Source organism: Hibiscus syriacus, unplaced genomic scaffold (assembly GCF_006381635.1).
Source record: "Hibiscus syriacus cultivar Baekdansim isolate YM2019G1 unplaced genomic scaffold, ASM638163v2 tig00111837_pilon, whole genome shotgun sequence".
Lineage (NCBI taxonomy): Eukaryota > Viridiplantae > Streptophyta > Magnoliopsida > Malvales > Malvaceae > Hibiscus > Hibiscus syriacus.
In genome coordinates, this window is record NW_024063194.1 from 10,851,525 (window position 1) to 10,867,891 (window position 16,367).

The 16,367-nt window shown below is 33.3% G+C and overlaps 1 protein-coding gene across 1 annotated transcript; it reads left to right on the top strand.

Moving 5' to 3' along the window:
- The first annotated feature begins 450 nt into the window (after positions 1 to 450).
- On the top strand, positions 451 to 1,105 carry LOC120171850. The gene has a single exon (XM_039179481.1). It carries the CDS (start codon positions 478 to 480, stop codon positions 973 to 975), a length of 498 nt encoding a protein of 165 aa, XP_039035412.1. The 5' UTR covers positions 451 to 477; the 3' UTR covers positions 976 to 1,105.
- Positions 1,106 to 16,367: the final 15,262 nt, after the last annotated feature.

The window sequence follows — 16,367 nt, forward strand, 5'->3', positions numbered from 1 at the left end:
ATCAATATGGGAGATGGATGATTTCGCAAAATTAAAGGAAAGACGTGGATCATAATCAATACATTCGTACGTGTCACACGTTCAATAAAGGCACAGATGGCCATTCCTGTCATTTTTTATGTGGCGTCAGCTCGAATAGAACCCGTAAAAATACGACTGCCGATCTGTACTTTATTACTACTATGTCTAAAAGGATGTTAGATACTTATTCGGTCTAAGGGTAATTTTTCCGTATAAACGCCTCCTTTACCCTTTATACAGCCTGTCACCACTAACTTGCAGGCTGGCCCTGCCCACTGTTCCTACAAAATATTTTTATTATCACGTCACGACAAATCCTACGTGGCAACTAAGTCCAAAGTCCGAGGCATATCCCCTGTAATTCACCATATATAATTCTCCCTTCATGGCCTACAACAAATTCAAAAACATTTTATGAGAAAGCAAAAACGACATTGAAATAGACGAATCTGGGCAATGGGTATTTGCACTTCTTGCGATTCAACTCACGTAGCAACAGCCAAGCTGATCCTCCACGATGGAAGATTACAGGAGTTCCCTTACCTCGTTAAGGCTTCTTATGTTTTGCAAAAGAATCCCATGTGTTTCATCTGCAACGCCGATGAAATGGCCTTCGACGATGTCGTTGCAGCCATCGAGGAAGACGAGGAGCTTCATCCCGGTCAACTCTACTTCGCCTTGCCCTTGACTTGGCTGAACCGTCCTTTACATGCCGAAGAAATGGCTGCATTGGCTGTTAAAGCCAGCTCTGCTTTAATGAAAACCACCACTGCGTCTGAAAAATGCAGGTGCAGAAGTAGAACTGTTACGCCTTTCTCGTTTTCAGAAGAGTCTCCTCGCCGGAAGGTTTCCCCCGCCGGCGTTTCTGGTGGTGGAAATGGCGGTGAGAAGAGAGGGAGAGGACGCAGAGGTAGTAGAAAGTTTAAGGCTGTGCTGAGTTCTATTCCTGAATAGAGAAGGGGTTATTTTGGGAAATCTGAGGGTAGCAGAAGTGTAAATATGTAAAAAGGTAAGAAATTGTTTGTGAAATCATTGGTAGAAATGGGACTCGTTGTGGATGTGATTCGCTTGAAAGTTCATTCTTCGCGTTGTGCAATTTGCCCAAGAGAGGGTCGTGTTACAATTTTACCCCCGATTTGGGTCAAAAATTCATTATTCAATCATATCATACCTCTTTTGATTTGTTTAATTCGAGATATTCGCTAACAACCTTGAAGTGTGGCGTACGTTAAAATAAACCAAAAGAATAAAGATAACGAAATCGCCGATAGTAAAATGCAATCTTATTAAAATAGAGAAACTTAAATCATATTTTATGATTTTTAACAAAAAAAATGATATTACTTTGAATCTCATTGATTTTCTAATTTTTTAAATGATTATTTTTAACATTCCATTTATATATTGGATCTAAGGAAATATTAGTCAATAAAACAATTGGGATTTTTTAAAGAAAATAAAAATATTTTATTATGACCTTTCAAAAATATATAAATTATTTTTTAAATTCAAGATTAAAATAAAAATCAGAATTAATGCCACGCGGTTGACGTTTAATCCATATTTGCTCAGGGTCATGGATTGAGTGTTTTAGGGTTGACCACTTCTTAAAGCTGTGGACTTGTTCATAACAACAGCTATAATGATATAGCTTAACACCCGATTTATGGTTGGTTTGATGTATAAATGTTATGAAAAGAGACGCCAAAATCATTACATCTCAAATTTTGAAAACTACCTTTGTCAAGTGTTCAAACTTTTGTCTCCTTCATAAATGAAAATGAAAGATTTCGGCCCTCCCATAATTTTGGTTTTGAAATCCGTGTGGTACTGAAAACGACACATGATTCTCCAAAATATTTTAACTATTTTGGCCACATTGATTGGTTTTGGAAAAGGACACATGTCACGATTCACAATACAAGTCATATACTGCAATTTACGCTGTTCATATGTTTTACTTTTGTCATTAGTGTTACCTTAAAGTAAGGGACTTGTTCTAACAATGATACCATTTATTCCACTTCCATTCTACTTTTGTTTTAAATAAAATACTGTTCCTTGTCAATAAGTACTAGTAATTATTATTGGCAAGTGTCGTTAACTTTCGTTAAGCAAATTCAATGAGCAAAATTATCCATCACTGAAGATGATATCATTTTCATATTATTATTATTATTATTATTATTATTATTTTAATGAAAATTGTTAGTCCCATTAAAAAATTAAAATATTTAAAATTTAATAAGAGTTCATAATTATCATTGTCAATTAAATACATAATTTAAATATTTTTTATAACATTAAAACTAATTACTTTAGATCAAATAAGGATTATACATGGGAAAAGTTAAAACTCAACTAAAATACTCGAACAAAAAATAGATAAATAAATAAGTTTGATTGCATCAGAAAGCGAACAATAAAACAAGATTAAGATATTGAAAGACCACTGAGAACTATAATTCAAAGTCGAACGTCGTGAGTAACTAACTAACCACGAACGCAAAATTATATATCTAAATTTAATTTGAGGATCCATAACAGAGAAGATGATCGAGATTTTAAACAAACGTCATTTTAATCAATTATGACATCGACATTGAAAAAATATAAAATAAAAGGAAAAATCAAACAATAAAAAAATACTACAATGATAAAAAAAATATACTATAAATACAGAGATATTATAATTATAAAAGATGCATTATTCACACACCGAGGAAAATAAAACAAGTAGAGAACTTACAGCTGTAAACCTATATATTAGGTGGAATAGGGCAGTCTTTCTAAATCTATGTGTACAATAGTAAGTTGTAACCATATTAAGCAGCCTGGTTGTCTTAGGGTACCTTTTGAATTAATTCCCAAGTCTCCAAAGGAAATTAAACCAACAAAATTGATGAGTGTTTAAAATTGTTAATATTTGCTTGCTATTTTTTTGATTTCGTGAAATTATTGTTGCTGATTTGGTCGTGTTATGCTTGTTTTCGTGCAGGTCCTTATTTTTTCAGAATTAGTGACAAAACGGGTGTATTCTGTATTTTTTTATTATTTGGTCACGCTTGGAGACATGACCACGACTTTGGGCACGACGCGGTCTGACGTAGCAGTTTCTAGAAGGTCCAGTCAACGGCGGTTTCTAGAAGACTTTCTCCGCACGCCTTCCGGAAGATGGACGAGCATAGTTGCATTAGGAAACTAGTTTAAGTTTCAATTTAAATTTAAAAAACAATTATATTTAAGGTTATTTTATTTTATTTTCTTTGTTTATTCTTAGGCTTTGAGAGGCTATAAATACCCACTTGGGGTAAGCCTAAACTCATCACTCAAATTACAATATTCTTTTATCTCTAGTTTTATTAAAGCTTTCTTTTTTTATTTTACTTTTCAAGTTTTTCATTTTACTTTTATTTTCAACTTGTTTTTAAATATGCTAATTATGACTTTTGTCATGCTTAGCTAAATTTCTCATAAGTCGAGATATGAAGCGATGACTCAATTCCAATGGGAGAATTTAAACATGCCCTTAATATCTTCGGAATATCTCTCTCAATCTCTGCGCTTATTTTTCAAAATCAAAGATTGACTTTGTTCAAGAGTTTGTTGCGATTAAATGTGTGGGAGGAAGATTCGGCTTATAGAAAGCACATTCGACTTCTTGTGAACACACTTGGCGAGATAGCTTCGCCAAGAGGGATTTAAGATCGGAATTGACGGTTATGGAAGCAACAATCCAAGTCGGTCGCCACAAACTTAAACGGTAATTGATCTACGACAATTGATGTTGATATAATCAATTTTCGAAGCCAGAATCAAAGATTACCTTGGGTATTATGTATACAATATAGAGTCAAGAGAATAGCCCTTATAGACAAAGTAACCGACGTGAATCCCGGAGGGAAAATCTTATTCGATGATCTAAAGGAAATTGAGTCAGAGAGAAGCTTGAAGCTATTTTTACCGTATTTATTCACAATCTTTACCATCTTATTTTTACTTTAATTGCTTTATTTATTTAATTATTTTTTTACAATTTAAATCTCATATTACAAAACCCCTCTTTTTCTACTATTTTCACTTAGCTAGAACCATTCAAACATAAAATTATGATTTTCTAAGTCCCTGAGGAATCGACCCTTATTTCTCTATACTACGTATTTCTTTATTTATTTATTGAGAAAATGGAATTTTATTTGACATCGAAACGACGATTGTCAAATTGGCGCCGTTGCCGGGGACTTCGCCAAATTTACTAAATTTTTGTTTGCTTTTGATTTATGACCAGGACTAATCCGAGCGCATTAGTGGAGTACGACCCGAAGATCGAAGCCAAAGCTAGGAGACTCCACGCACGGATGCTTTGGGAAAGAAGGAGACAACAATCAAATCCAGAAGAAGAATCAAATTCAGGTGATTTTGTTAATACAATTCCGATGGTCGATCCTACTATCCGGGAGTTAGCTGCAGCACCCACCGAACAAGGGCCTATGTGCATTAATTTTCCCAAGGCGAAACTCCGTACCAGTTGAAAACCAGCCTTTTTCATCTCCTTCTACATTCAGATGATTGCCAAACGAGAATCCACACAAACATCTCATAGAATTTCATATGGTCTGTACCAGCATGAGACCACATGAAGTAACCGATGGCCAAGTAAAACTTAGAGCTTTTCATTTTTCCTTAGTTGATTCGGTTAAGGAGTGATTATTTTATCTTTACCTAATTCTATTACTACATGGGCTCAAATGACTCGTCTTTTTCTTGACAGGTTTTTCCCTGTGGCGAAAGTAAGTGAACTACGAATGAAAATACTTGGAATCAAGCAGCTTGATGGAGAATCACTTTACGACTACTGGAGCGGTTTAAAAAGTTATGTTCTAGTTGCCGACAACATAGGTTAATGGAACAAACACTCCTTCAATACTTTTATGAAAGATTATCTCCCCTGGAAATGAAGATGATCGATGCTGCCAGAGGCAGAGCCTTAATGAATATGACTCCTACTGAGGCTAGGGACTTAATATCCACGATGGTCGCAAATTCCCAACAGTTATGTACAAATAATGAACCTCCTCGAAGGGTTCATGAGATAAGTTCATCTTCCTTAGAAAATAAAATAGATAAGTTAACTGAAGTCGTTAACTTTCTTGTTCCAGGAAAGACATGACAAAACCGATTATGTGGAATATGTGCATTACCTGATCATCCGACAGACGGTTGTCCACTGATTCAAGACGACGAAGCAGCTGAAGTCAACGCAGTCGAAAACTTTCTGGGACCTCCCCAAAGAGCTTATAATCCCTACGGTAACACATATAACCCAGGATGGAGGGAACATCCAAAATTCAGTTATGCTTAGAACTTGAGACCAAATCAAAGCTATCAAACAAGACCACCACCACCACCACAACAGCCGCAGAAGACATCACTAGAGTTAATTGTCGAGAGGTTAACACTTTCCTAAGAAAAATTCCAGACTCGTACTGAAGCCCATTTCCAAGAGATAGACAAACAGATAAGCCAACTGGATCAAACCGTAGGCCGTTTGGAATCACAAGGTAAACTCCCATATCAATTTGAAGTAAACCCAAGGGAAAACATCAGCGCCATCACTCTTCGGAGTGGTACAGTAGTAGCACCACCTGTTCGACCAGACGAAGCAGTCCAAAAAGGGAAGAAGACTGATGATTCAGGATCCTAGAAGAAGAATGACAAAGAACAAATGAACGATTCAACGCCATCTCCCTATGATGTGCCACCACCTTTTCCATCAATGTTAGTTAAAAGGGATAAACAAGCTGAGGAAAATGAAATACTAGATGTGTTTCGGAAGGTGCAAATCAATATATCTCTCCTTGAGGTTATCTAAAAGGTTCCAAGATATGCCCGGTTTTTGAAGGATCTTTGTACAACAAAGAGGAAGCTTTTCGAGAATGAGAAGGTAAACCTAGGGGAACATGTCTCAGCTGTATTCCAACAAAAGTTACCACCGAAATTAAAAGACAAGGGTATGTTCGTAATACCCTGTAAAATTGGTAAAGTTGGGATAAAACGAGCCACGTGTGATCTTGGCACTTCTATTAATGTAATGTCTCTCTCTGTTTACAATATGATTTCTAACAAGCCTTTGATGGATACAAAGATCTCAATACAGCTTGCCGACAGATTGGTGATCTATCCGGAAGGACTATTAGAAAATGTGCTAGTGGAGGTAAACAACTTAATATTTCATGCTGATTTTTATGTAATTGATATGGAGAGTGATCACACCAATACTTCGTTTGATATTCTATTGGGGTGTTATTTTCTAAGTACTACGCATACAAAGATTGACGTAAGAAGCGAGACTTTAACCATGGAGTTTGATGATGAGATTGTTAAATTTGATGTGTATAAGAAAATGAAACACCTAGACAAAGTGGAGAGCATAAATTGTTGGTATTATCGATCCTTTGGAAAATGAATATGTAGAAACTAATTTTTCTTTTGATCTATGCAGGGAGTTAGAAGATCATGGTGATGAAATCAGAAAGTTGAAAAAATATTTTCAGATTGTGCCGATTTGATTCTTTCTAAGTCTAAAGTTCTGTCTTTTGTTTTGCAGGCACCAAAAATTAAGTCGAAACCATCGAGGAATCGTTTAAGGAAATTAATTTTTGGTAAAAAAGATGTTTTGACGGCCATTCTTTTCGACAATGTTTTTAATTTGAGAAATATCCGAATAAATCTTTATGAGAATTTTTGAATTTCTCATAAGGAATTTCTTAGTTGAAAAAAGATAATGAAGTGGAAGTTTTTGTCACGGAACCTGTAGTTTGAATCAGGTCGTCGAGCTAACGACATCAAACAAAAGCGCTTTATGGGAGGTAACCCATTGTTTTTTTCGTTACATTTTCATTATAATTTTTATTTTGATTGAGCATGCATGTGATTAAAATTGATTGGAACCGAATGTACCGTACCGGTAGGAAAAAGAATCGAAATATGGTACCAATACCATCATATGGTATCGATACCCCTGTATATAGTGGTATCAATACCCTCTGATGGTATTGATACCGCAGACTCCTACGGCGCACGTTAGCACACTTTCAAGCAGACGCATTAGCACTAAGAACGCGGTCGTCATTAAATCCGGGGGAGTACTTTATCCTTCTCTTGCACTTTAATTTAGGCAAAAACGCTTTAAGTGAGGGGGGGTAGAATATATGTGAATTTTGTACCGGTACCATGGGAAAAAGAATCGAAATATGGTACCAATACCGTCATATGGTATCGATACCCCTGTATATAGTGGTATCAATACCCCTCTGATGGTATTGATACCGCAGACTCCTACGGCGCACGTTAGCACACTTTCAAGGGGACAGACGCATGTTAGCACACTTCTAAGAGAACCGCGGTCGTCATTAAATCCGGGGAGTACTTTATTCCTTCTCTTGCACTTTAATTTTAGGCAAAACGCTTTAAGTGAGGGGGAGTAGAATATATGTTGAATTTTCCCTTGCTTATCTTTATGTTTTGATGCTAGTATGTGTTGGTTGGATTTACGAAAATTACATTGAATTTATTTGTCTTGATGAATATTTTTGGAATGCTATGCTTATTTGGGAACACATGATTGTTTAAGTTAAGATGTTCTTGATAATGGATAGGATGAATTGTGATAAGTTGGTATTTTTGTGATATTCTATGACTTTGTTAGTTGCAATGTGATTAGCTCAATGCATGGAAACAATTTGGTGAGATTTGAGCCTTTACGAGCATATAATTTTCGCTCTCATTTTGTTGGATTGAGTGTGTCGAATTTGAAATTGGTATTCTAGAACCTGCATGTTAAATACTGTCGAGATTACACATGAACATGATGCTTAAAAATGATTTGGGCACTTTAGGATTAACCATTCTATTTTCCCTCGCTAAATTGCCTACCCACCACATTTATAAACTCGAGCCTTTTATTTTATCCCTCTTTTTTACCTATTTCAGGGCAAGTGAACCGTTAATCTATTGTATGCTCTATCGAAAAAAAAGAGACAAAAAAAACAAAACAGCAGTTCGAAAAAAAGAAAAAAAAGAAAAAAAGAGATGTTCAAAAAAGAAAAAAAGAAGAGAGAAAAAAGACATGAAAAAGAATGGAGAATGAAACAACAACAAGGAAAAAAATTCAACGCATTTCGAAAAGAAATATGTTGTTTGATAGGTTGTCTTTTTATCTTGTTGCACTTAATGATTGTTTTGATAGAGTTGAAATTATTTGTTAGTTCCTTGTCTTGAACATTTAGCCATAATTTTAGCCTTTTCCCACCTTTACCTAAGTCCCGTTACAACCAATAAAAGATCATTTGATTTATGCATCATGTTCTCATTAGTAGTGGAGATTTGATTTACTTGCAGGCCTATGGTAATATCGTGTCGATTCTGACATTGAGTGTTGCTTTACCCCAAACACAATGAATGATTTGAGTGAATCCCGGTAAGGCATTGAGTTATAAGCATTGAGATTAATGAATGAATGGATATTACAATTGCACTTGACTTGTTCCAATTGGTGACTTGAATAGTTATTGTGGTCTCTACCTTGCTTCCTCGAATGTGAAACTTGACAAAGAACGGTAAATGAAATTTTTGACTGATTTGATTAATCATACTTGAGGACAAACATGAGATAAGTGAGGGGGAATTTGATGAGTGTTCAAAATAATTAATCTTTGCTCGTTATTTCTTCGATTTTGTGAAATTATTGCTGCTGATTTGGTCGTGTTATGCTTGTTTTCGTGCAGGTCCTTACTTTCAAGAATTAGTGACAAAACGAGCGTATTCTGCATTTTTTTTATTATTTGGTCACGGCTGGAGACATGGGCACGACTCTGGGCACGACACGGTCTGATGTGGCAGTTTCTAGAAGGTCCAGTCAGCGACGGTTTCTAGAAGACTTCCTCCGCACGCCTTCTGGAAGATGGACGAGCAGAGTTGCATTAGGAGACTAGTTTGAATTTAAATTAAAAAAACAATTATCTTTAGGATTATTTTATTTTATATTATTTTGTTTATCTTTAGGCTTTGAGAGACTATAAATACCCACTTGGGGTAAGCCTAACTCATCACTCAAATTACAATCTTCTTTTCTCTCTAGTTTTATTAAAGCTTTCTTTTTTATTTTACTTTTCAAGTTTTTCATTTTACTTTTATTTTCAACTTGTTTTTAAATATGCTATGTATGACTTTTGTCATGCTTAGCTAAATTTCTCATAAGCTGAGAGCTGAAGCGATGACTCAATTTCAATGGGAGAATTGAAACATACCCTTCATATCTGCGAAATATCTCTCTCAATCTCTGCGATTATTTTTTCAAAATCAAAACAGTTTTCAAAATCAAAGATTGACTTTGGTCAAGAGGTTGTTGCGATTAAATGTGTAGGAGGAAGATTCGGCTTATAGAAAACACGTTCGACTTCCTGGGAACACACTTGGCGAGATAGCTTCGCCAAGAGGGATTTGAGATCGGAATTGACGGTTATGGAAGCAACAATCTGAGTCGGTCGCCACAAACTTAAACGGTAATTGATCTACGACAATTGATGTTGATAGAATCAATTTCCGAAGCCGGAATCAAAGATTACCTTGGGTATTCGGTATACAAGATAGAGTCACGGGGATAGCCCTTGTAGACAAAGTAACCGAAGTGAATCCCGAAGGGAAAATCTTATTCGATGATCTAAAGAAAATTGAGTCAGAGCGAAGCTTGAAGCTATTTTTACTGTATTTATTCACAATCTTTACCCTCTTATTTTTACTTTATTTTCTTTATTTATTTGATATTTTTTTACTATTTAAATCTCATATTACAAAACCCCATTTTTCTACTATTTTCGTCTGGCTAGAACCATTCAAATATAAAATTGTGATTTTCTAAATCCCTGAAAAATCTACCCTTATTTTTCTATACTACGTATTTCCTTATTTTTTATTGAGAAAAAAAATTATTTGACATCTAAACGTCAGTTATCAAAAGATGTTGACTTTAAAAGTCCAAACACGGTAAATTAGAGGTTGTTTTGGATTGGCCTCCAGCTAGCTTTAGTAAAGTCTCAAGCAACCAATCAAATTACAATGAATAATTAACGAATTCATAACCCACATTAGAATTCAAAGTTCAAAGGTTATGAATCAATCAACTCTATAATTACTAGGTAGAGGACAAGCTGGAAGAATCCAAAGCCTAGTGAAGTAATCATGAAGTGAAAGAAGAATGCAAAAGAATAACAAGGGTTATATCGATTAAAAAATTGGCATACATGTGAAAAACAAGGGGATAAAACAAACACAAAGGTCTCTAAAGGGATTGTTTTAATTGGGGGGACCATGCATGTCCAACAAACACCCAAGGCCTTCCGATCACTTTATACTAGTTGATGATCACTGGCTTCTTGTGAATTGGTCCAAGGAAAGAGAAACTGCACATTGAAATTTGAATTATTATCTAGTTTTTTTTATTATTGTCATTGCGAATGTTTGTAAAAGAAATGAATGCCAAATCCTTTTAGGGTAATTAGTTCACAAAAAAGATCATTATTAGAAGAATAATATTTTTAGAATCATATACCCATATTTGATTTAGAACCATTCCCTCCGAGCGATAATAAAGCATTCTCTATAGTAGTGTTTTTTTGGGTTTTTTTGAGAATGTCATTCCTTTTGTTTTTTTAGGTATTAAACACTTCTCTCACTTCAAGATAAGAATACCCCTGAAATAATATTACTATTTTAAAATGATCATTATTTTTGTGCATAATTACTTTGATATAAATATATTGTATTTATTTATTTTTTATTTTGGTTCTAATTTTTTTAATATTTATTATAAAATAATATGATGCATATAATAAAAAGCAAAAAAGAATATTAAATTTCTATTTTAATTTGAGTATTTATTATGTATGTGGTTGATTCAAGTTTTATTCTTTATATGTATATTATTGTATTATTTTTAGGATTATTTTTTTATAAAATTATGTTTCTATTAATATTGTCAAATAATTTGATATGATATTTTGTTGTACAACTCATACATGTAGCATGAATAAAATAAAAAAGTATAGCAATTTACACATACATACACAATATAAGTATGTACATTTCACAATATTTTGATACCTAAATATAAACACATAATTGTATTAGCGGAAGTATATTTTATAAAATTCAAAGAAATAAAAAAAAAAAAAACCATATATTTGTATATTAAGTTATATGTGTATAAATTTTGTTAAAAATATATAAATTAAAATAATAGAAAATTATATTTTATATGAACTTTCATGCAAATATTTTAACTTTAAATTGAGAATTTAACTTGTTAAAAGAGAAAAATATATCTCAAGGATAATTTGGTAAAATATACATTTTTGTATTTTATATTCATTCAACCAAACATTGTAATATTACATTATTGTAAAAAAAAAGCAAGAATGTAATCTTATATTCATTCAATCAATAATATGTTAAGTAACATTTCAGTAATCTTATTTCCAAAAATAATCTTACATTCTGTGATCCAAACGACCCTTACAATTTAGAATGCAATGAAGGATCTCTTTTTCTAACTCCATACATCATCTACCCCACTAAGTTTTGTTTTATTGTTTGCTTTTGCGTATAATATTCAAGGCTTGAATTATCTCGACAAAAGAGTTCAGATCTACCTTGTGTGGGTTCGATTCCCAACATTTATCTTGAATGTAATATGTCTCTACTAAGTAAAAAAAGTAAGGGTAAACTATACAAATAGTCACTAATGTTTGAATAAATTTTTGTTTCCCTCACTAAAGTTTCAAAAATAAACATATTAGTTACTAACATTATCGATTTGAAATAAAATGGTCACTCCACCGTCATTCCCATTAAATCGATGATGTGACAATATTAACACAAAAGTTAAAATTTAGTTTCACACTTAAACTATTACTAAAACATCAAATAGGGCATTTTAACAATTTGAGTGATAGTTTAGGACGTTTAGTATGATTATCCATTTAATATAAATTCTCACATGTAAAAATTATTTGATGGTCTTTGACGAAAAAAACTTCAGCCATGGCTTTTCGAATCCGAACACCATGGCTTTTCGAATCCGAACACCATTGGAACTCCCTTACGCAACCTTTACACCGATTTTGAATTTTTGACTCCGAATCCAGCTCGAATCATTTGTTAATTTGATATCTCCGATCAAACTAGCTCAATCCCACATCGAGGTCACAAACTCTATGATAATCAAGGGACGTCCCAAGTTCTTTCCCTCATGATACTCCGATCAAACTCTTCACTACTCTAACTTAATAAAGTTAGGGTTCTGCTCAGCTTAGTGTAAATGAAGATTGAGAATTACATTAGCTAGATATCAAGAATGCATTCTTAAATGGAAATCGGTAGAAAGAAGTGTGTGTGAGACTACCCAGAAATGGAAGTAAACACAAGAACTAAGATGGTGTGTAAGCTAGAGAAATCTCTTTATGGCCTGAAAAATTCTCCTAGGACATGGTTTGAGAGGTTCACCAAAGTCATAGTTAAAATTGCCTATAAACAATTTTAGTAGATTATACATTATTTGTAAATGTGACTTCAAGGAAGAAGAAAGCCATCCTTATTTTATGTAGATGATATCATCATCATTGGAGATGATTATGTCGAAATTAATAACCTGAAGAAAATGTTAGGCAGTGAGTTTGAAACTAAAAATCTGGGACATATAAGGTACTTCTTAGGGATGAAAGTTGTGAGATCAAAGACTGGTATTGTCATCAACCAAAGAAAATACATTTTAGACTTATTATCTGAAACGAGAATGTTAGAATGTAAGCCATCAAAGACTACAATGGAAACCAATCTAAAGTTGAGAAGAGAAGAGATGAGAAGTGTGGTAAACAAGAAGCAACACCAAAGATTGGTGGGTAAATTGATTTACCTTTCTCTTACCAGGCCTGATATTGCCTTCTCGATAAACATAATGAGCTAGCATATGACAGATCCGAGAGAAGAACATTTGGAATACTTAAACAAGATTCTACGGTATCTAAAAATAACTCTTGGTCAGGGTCTAATTTTCAAAAAAACAGAAGATAGATTAGTAAAAATTTTCACCGACTCAAGTTGGGCTGATTTGGGGCAATTTAGTAACCTGAAGAACAATCGGTTGTTTCCTAAAGTAGTGCAAAAGTTGAGTATAAGGTCCTTGCACTAGGAATTTATGAAGCTATATGGTCGAAGAGGTTGCATGTTGAATTGAAGTTAAGTCAAGACAATAAGTTTGAGCTACTTAGTGATAGTCAATTAACAATTTGTATAGCTAAAATCTAGTTCAACATGACATAACTAATGTGAAGATTGATCGACATTTTATCCCAGAAAAGATTAATATTAGGATAGTAAAGTTGAACTTTGTTTCTATGAAAAATAAGCTAGTTGATATCCTCACTAAAGCACTGCCAAGAGTTATCTTTGATAAAATCACATTCAAGCAGGGAATCTACAATGTATACTCACCATCTTGAGGGGGTATAGATTGGTGTAGATTGCGGAAAATTAGAGAATTATATTCCCAAATATCTAACTGTTAATATTTAGGGATTCAACAAATATTGTAACTACTGATTTTGTGTAATTAGCAGATTTTATGTGATTTTTTAGTAGATTAGAATCACTTTGTAACCTATAAATATATGTCATTTTTATCAATAAAATATCGAGAAATATGGTCTTCTTCTATACACATACCACTATTCTACACAAATGAATGCCAATAAGAGTAGACTTGAAATCTGAGATTTTAAAATCGCGCTTCAAGACATTTGTAGATTAGAAGTAGAAGTTCCGGTGGGATTTGAGACATATCAGAATCTGAGAATATAGAATCAGTGTAAAGGTTGCACAAGGGAGTTCCAATGGTGTTCGGATTCGAGAAGCCATGGCCGAAGCTTTTGTTGTCGAAGACCATCAAATAATATTTACATGTGAGAATTTATATTAAGTGGATAATTGCACTATACGTCTTAAACTATTACTTAAATTGTTAAAGGACCTATTTGATTTTTTAGTAATAGTTTAAGGGTCAAACTAAATATTAACCTTTTTTTGTTAACGTTGCCACATCATCAGTTTGACGGGAATGACAGTGTAGTGACCATTTTATTAAAAATAGATAACGTAAATGATCAATTTATTACTTTTGAAACTTCAATGGAGAAAACAAAAACTTACTTAAATATTAGTGACCATTTGTGTAGTTTACCCAAAAATAAATTGTGATTCTATGTTTCCCTATGCTTCAATATCACAACGTCGCTCGTTTTCTGTGGAGGAAACCATCCTCATTTCTCACTACAACTTCAGCCAAATTGATCCCTGAGATTATGGATGTTAACAGAGGAAGGTCAAAACATGTGATGAAATATCTTAGATAAACAGTTTCTTCCTTTTTAAATGTCTTGATTTTTTTTTTTTTTTGCATTAACATGTCTTAAATTGAATTTTTAATTATTAGGGTGTCTAAAAATGTATATGTAAATGCACTTTAGACTTTGTGTCGGATATTCAGAGTATACTTGATCGAATTTACTTGTTAGATTTAGAGACGGAATTAGTTATTAAACATTAAGGGATTAAATTATTTTAGATTAAAAGAAAAAGATTTTATTGAATATTAATTAAGAATAAAAAAACCTAAAATACAATTATACTAAGAAAATTGAGAGGAATAATCACAACCCCTTAATAAATTCGTCCGTCAGACCAACTCAATTTAATATTTCTTTTATAAGACATTAGAATGTAATTATTTTTATTTTTTTCTCTTCCCTTTTAATAAACCAAACTAAATTTAATATTTCTTTCCAAAATAATAGGTATATATTTACTGTATAGGAAAGCAATAGATCCGCCCCTGCTTGGTGACTACTGACTACACTATTGTGGGAGGACTTCTTGAAAAAGTGAAGAATACAGTCTCATTGATCATCAACACTCGAACTAATTTAGTCTGTCATTTTAATTTGCAAAACTTTTGGCGCAGGCAGTTTATATTGCCTAAATTTATTCGTAAGAATATTTCTCAGCTTAATTTGTACCAGATTCTTATGAGAAAGGAAGAGATGTTTTAGCTCAAGGTGTCCAACTTAAATGAAGTAAGGTCTAAGGTAGGGCTATAAACAAGTCGAGTCGGGCTCGAATATTGCCGAGCTCGACTCGACTCGAAAAGTCTAAAATGGAGTTTGACTCGGTTCGAAAACTTGCGAGCCTAAAATTTTCAAGATCAACTCAAACTCAAAATCAGGAATTGAAGTTCGAGAAAGCTCGAAATAAAAAAAAAAATCTTAAACTTAACTCAATTGAAGCTCAAGCTCAAACTTAAACCTTAAATACATGAAAATTTTATACTGCATTTAAAAAAATCAACACATAAATGTTAATTTATTATTAATTTATTTTTTAAGAAATAAAATCTTAATATATTATATTTTCGAGTTGCTCACGAGTTTTTAGAGTCGAGTATCAAGTTGCTCGTTTCGGCTCGTTAAAAACTTGAGTCGAGCTCGAGTTGAGTCCATTTGAGTCTAGTGTTTTCCGAGATTTGACCGAGTCGATCTTGAGTAATTCACGATTTGTCTCGTCTCATTTAAAACCCCAGCAATCGCAACTCTAAAATTTTAAATTATCATATTTTAGATACTTTATTTGCATTTTTTATTAGTAATATGTTTTTTGCTCTTATAATTTTATAAGTTTACCTCTGAAATTTAAAAAAATTATCCTCCTTTTAGATCTTATGTCCGTTCTTATCCCTGATTAAGGACATTGTTCCCAGCAGGGGTATGCCGCATGCACAGAGATAAATTGTTATCTGAGTGTTGTTTTATAAAATTTTGCAAGGACTTAGATTCTACAGCTATGCAGGTTACAAAATGTTCCAGTAGGATGAAGGAGTGTAGTGCATCGGATGAATTCAAAATTAACAGGGAGAAGTTTAATCTTTTTCATTTTGAGATTGGCGTGGATTGCTATGCTATATTTTATATGGCAATTTGCAGCACAATCTTCTGATGAAAGCTGAAATCAAGTGTGTTAGCAGCATTAATCGAAGGGAGTCGATTCTAATAAATATATATATTAACCGGCAAAGTTGGTTGTATGATTAACAATTCAGTTCTTCTGTAACTTAAATCAACTTCACATGTTTTCATGGAAACAGGTTGGCAATTTGCTTTGCTTAAATCCAACTTAATAATTAGAGCACCCAAAGCTACATTTCAATTTTGTCAAAAGACAAAAAAAAACTTGTCTGCCGA